This window comes from Neltuma alba, unplaced genomic scaffold, assembly GCF_004799145.2.
Source record: "Neltuma alba isolate B1F8T4 unplaced genomic scaffold, ASM479914v2 tig00011684_pilon, whole genome shotgun sequence".
Taxonomy (NCBI): Eukaryota; Viridiplantae; Streptophyta; class Magnoliopsida; order Fabales; family Fabaceae; genus Neltuma; species Neltuma alba.
Genome location: NW_021636323.1, coordinates 43107 through 46052, shown reverse-complemented (window position 1 = coordinate 46052; position 2946 = coordinate 43107). Strand labels below are relative to the sequence as shown.

The 2946-nt window shown below is 42.0% G+C and overlaps 1 protein-coding gene across 1 annotated transcript; it reads right to left on the bottom strand.

Annotated features, from left to right (window-relative positions):
* LOC114716640 (probable N-succinyldiaminopimelate aminotransferase DapC) lies at window positions 1–2946 on the bottom strand. Its single transcript, XM_028901668.1, has 2 exons — window positions 2579–2946; window positions 1–1476 (listed from the first exon to the last, which is right to left on the bottom strand). The coding sequence occupies exons 1-2, from the start codon at window positions 2645–2647 to the stop codon at window positions 325–327; spliced, it is 1221 nt and encodes a 406-aa protein (XP_028757501.1). The 5' UTR covers window positions 2648–2946; the 3' UTR covers window positions 1–324.

Sequence of the window (2946 nt, the reverse complement as noted above, 5' to 3'; positions counted from 1 at the left end):
CTGAAAAGAGTCGGTGATTTCTCCGCAGGAGTTCATGATCCCGGTTATTATTGATTATTGTACATGTCCTTCCTACCCTTCATTTGTCACAAGCAAGTAGCCACAATAACATTGGAATTTTACAAAAAGCCCTTGATAACAAATAATGACTAGACTAATGAGCATCTGCTGGTTCTCACTTCAAGCACACAGAAGTTACTACTATCCTACAATGAAAGCTCCCAGTGGAGAAAAATGCCTCTCATACGTTATTTCCGTGCTGTAACATATATAGTGCATCCCGTGGCTTATTAGGGTTCAACCATCTCAAACCTTTTATCCGGATCATTTTCTTTTCAGTCTTCCTTTCATCCTTTCAACTGCAGCCCTTAGAGTTTCCTCATCCTTGCAGAAAGTAAATATGACTAGATTCTTTCCCTCTTCCGGATTCAAGTAAAATACACTGGTAGGAATTGCCACCACTCCCACCTCCTTAATTAGATATTCACAGAATTCAACATCATTTTCCAGTCCAAAAGGTGTGTGATCCACCACAACAAAGTAAGTTCCACTGGACGGGAACACTTTAAAACCAACAGCCTTCAATCCATCCACCAAAATCTCCCTCTTTGCCATATAATCCCTCTTGAGATCCGCAAAGTAAGAATCTGGCGCTCTGAGAGCTGCTGCAGTTGCCCACTGCATGGGAGCGCAGGTGGCAAAAGTGAGGAAAGAGTGTGCCTGTCGCAGACCCCATGTCAAGTGAGGGGGTGCTATTGCCCATCCAACCTTCCACCCCGTTAACGAGAACGTCTTTCCCAGAGAATTCATTGTTACTGTCCTGTCAAACATTCCAGGAAGAGAAGCTATAGAAACGTGATCCATATCAAAAGACAACTTATCATAAACTTCATCAGCAAAAGCCAGAACATCATTTTCAATGCATAGAGATGCTATAGCATCAAGCTCCTCTCGCGTGAACATCTTTCCAGTTGGGTTGTGAGGTGTATTTATGAGAATGGCACGGGTACCATTTGAGATGGTAGACTTCAGTTCTTCAAAGGGGACAGCAAAGTCTGGAGGGCGCAAAGTGATGCATTTTATTTTAGCACCAGCCATGGAAAGAGTGGCCTCATAAGAATCATAAAAAGGAGCAAATAGGACAACCTCATCACCAGGATTTATTAATCCCAACACGGTCGCAGCAATTGCTTCTGTGCATCCAGTGGTAACGGTAACTTCTCTTTCAGGGTTCACCGTAAGCCCAGCATCTTTCTTAAATCTATCTGCAATGGCCGAGTTCAGGTCAGGAACTCCAGGACCCCGGGCGTACTGATTTTTCCCATCCCTTATGGCCTGAATTGCAGCTTCCTTTACAAACTCCGGACCATCAAAGTTGGGAAATCCCTGACCAAGGTTTATGGCCCCATGTTTGTTGGCAAGCATACTCATTTGGGAGAAGATTGTCGTTTTGAACTTCTCTAAGCGCTTTGCAACCTACATAAGTGATAACGTAAGCAATGACAAACATAAACAAGTTCAGGCAATTAAGGGAGGAAAAAAACTACACATGGCAAGTGTGAAGTTTGTTTTGTTTCTTATTTGCCCATTAACATAAGATACACAGTAAAACCTAGCACTCAAAACCCTCCACTTCCTACCAGGCAATAATTGGTCCCAGGCCTAGTATCAGTTGCAAATACGCCATCAACTAAACCAGCTGGCATCTTCAATCACTTTTTTGATATTGGAAATACTATGCCATTCACCAAGCAACTAACTGATACAGAAGCAAAGAAATTGCACCAAAACGGCAACTAAAACAGGGGAAACATATAGGAATTGAATGTTTAACGTGTGAAAAGACACTGCGTCATGATACAATTATGAAGAGATAACTAATTAGGATGATCCCATGGGCTCAATAAAACATAAATAAGTTCAGACATCTCATCTGGCAATAAACATCGAAATCTTAGGCCAATTGCATTGAACAAAATAATGAATCCAAAAATTCCAAGGTAGACTCATCAGCATTTAGAAATGCATGAACAAATAGCTCAGAAGCATGAATGGAACAAGCGAAAAAAATCCAGGGCATGTTGACTGTGGCACCAATATGAGAAATACATGGAAGCAACGAGTTGCTGATATCTTCGTGGGTATATAAAAGCAAGCGATGAAGCGAAAAGAGATGACAAATCATAACGCAATAAGGACTTTAGATTGCCCAACAATTATTGGAGCCCTCTTCGCAGATGTATTTTCTCAGAACAAAGCAAACAGAAGATTGACCGTGAGACATGAGCTGATGGATGGATCGATGCTTTCACACACATGGGTGTATGTGTGGTTAAATTAAGTCCAAATGTTCAAAGATGACTTTTCAGCTTGAAACATCACTACTGTGCGGAAAGCGACAATAAAGAACTGGAGGCTAAGAGCTTGAACCAGCAAAATACTGGTAACGCCAAAAATGAAATTGAAAACTTTTCAGGGACAAGAAAAACAAAATTAAAACTGATATAAGTCCCGACTTGATCATAAATTGAAGATTGAAAATAGTCAGTAAATTAATGAAAGAACAATCGGGCCTCACCTGCAAAGGCTGCTGGGTCTTCTGAAAGGTGTCATTGTGATTGGGAACGAGCTCTTTGCCGGTGGACATGGCCGAAAGAAAAGACGGGAAATTCCACGTCGTGGCGGAGGCGGAGGAAGCGATTCCCCTCTGAAAATGGTCAGTGCATATTCTGGCAAAGTGGAAGTCTTAAATACTGGGCACAAAGAAGGGGCGGTGGGGAAAGGAGGCCTTTTTACTCGTCGAGAAAAATGTCCAGATACGCTGGAACTGCATATATCACATTTATTGTGTATTTCGCGGAATGACCCGAAGAAGGTGAATCATGAACGACGGAAAGATTCCAAGGTAGTAATAGGCGGATGAAAATTGTTTTACGCATGCAGCTG